This window comes from Corylus avellana, chromosome ca7 (genome assembly GCF_901000735.1).
Source record: "Corylus avellana chromosome ca7, CavTom2PMs-1.0".
NCBI lineage: Eukaryota > Viridiplantae > Streptophyta > Magnoliopsida > Fagales > Betulaceae > Corylus > Corylus avellana.
The window spans coordinates 29590034-29591285 of record NC_081547.1 but is presented as its reverse complement, the minus strand read 5'-3'; the positions used below and the strand labels follow the sequence as shown (position 1 = coordinate 29591285).

The 1252-nt window shown below is 34.9% G+C and overlaps 1 protein-coding gene across 1 annotated transcript in view; it reads right to left on the bottom strand.

Moving 5' to 3' along the window:
- The window catches only part of LOC132187316 (protein EARLY RESPONSIVE TO DEHYDRATION 15-like), a 2755-nt gene extending 2309 nt beyond the window's left edge, over nt 1-446 (bottom strand). Inside the window, exon 1 of the mRNA XM_059601595.1 lies at nt 125-446. Within this exon, the coding sequence (XP_059457578.1) occupies nt 125-386 (262 nt within the window). The 5' untranslated portion in view covers nt 387-446. The remainder of the gene's footprint in view (nt 1-124) is intronic.
- Between the last annotated feature and the right edge of the window lie 806 nt (nt 447-1252).

Sequence of the window (1252 nt, the reverse complement as noted above, 5' to 3'; positions counted from 1 at the left end):
AAACCAAATCCCTGCAATAGTCTCTCTCTTCTTCCTGTTCACCTGATCAAAAAGAGATAAAAAAGTGAGTTAGTGAGTTGGATCGGCAACGCGGACGAGTCAACTCTCACGATTTCAAACTTACGCTTATCGTCGTCTACGTTGTAGTCGTCGAAGAGAGCGTCGATGTCGGGGAGGTCAACTTCGTCAATATCGGAAAGGTTAGGGTCATTTTGGGGATCCTGGAAGCGCTCTTGGAGCCAGTAAGCGCGGAACCAAGGGGAGGACTGGACCAGGTTCCACCACTGCTCGGAGAAGTCCTCCACGGTCCGATAAGCCAAAGGCACGAACGACGGAGCGTTGGGATTCAAAGTTGAAGATGAAGATCTCTGAGAGATTACGTCCATTGCAATACAGTTTGAGATAGGAATGTTGGGCTAAAGAGGATAAAAGCACAGGTCAGACCGGTAACGTGAAGCTTTACATATATACCAATAGTGCCAACAAAAGGACACTAACTTGGATATTATCACATAAATGACATTGCCTCCTGTCAATTTATTAAATATATTTATTAAATATATTTATTAAATTTTAAGCTATTTTATTAAATATATTTTAATAATTTTATCCTTTCAATATATATTTACCATTTCAATATTTATTGTACTTTAAAAAATATGAAATATTAATATAATAAAATATAAATGATTTAGTATATTTTAATCTGATTTGGTTAAAGATATTTGTATAATTTTCGCTCTTCCTTAGAATACAGAGATTGAATGATTTATTTAGGATGGTGGTGGTGATGTATTTAGTGAAAATTGACGAGGGCAAACATGGAAACAACGAACAATGCCGAAACAAACAAGACGCGAAGGCGGTCAGTTTACAGTATCCCATAACCAAGCAGTGACCGCACATGGTTTTGGCAATTGTATCTATTTTCTCCTTCTACTAGTTTCGGCTACTTTTAGGCTTTTAATATGAATTGTGCCTTGTGGGTCCGTAAACATGACGTAGACATGATTTAAACTCGAAACATATAATAATAAATAACAATTTTTAAAGTGACCTATAACTTACATAAAATCAATACAAAATTTAAAATTTAAAATTTTTAAGTTAAATAAATTAAATTATAATTAACTTATATAATTTTATAAGACTTGACCTGTCAATATTAATTACTACCCCTAGCTTTAGATTATGACCGTAAAACGGTAAAAGTTCAAAACCACGCACGCGTATTCGTAGATTGGTTCTCATC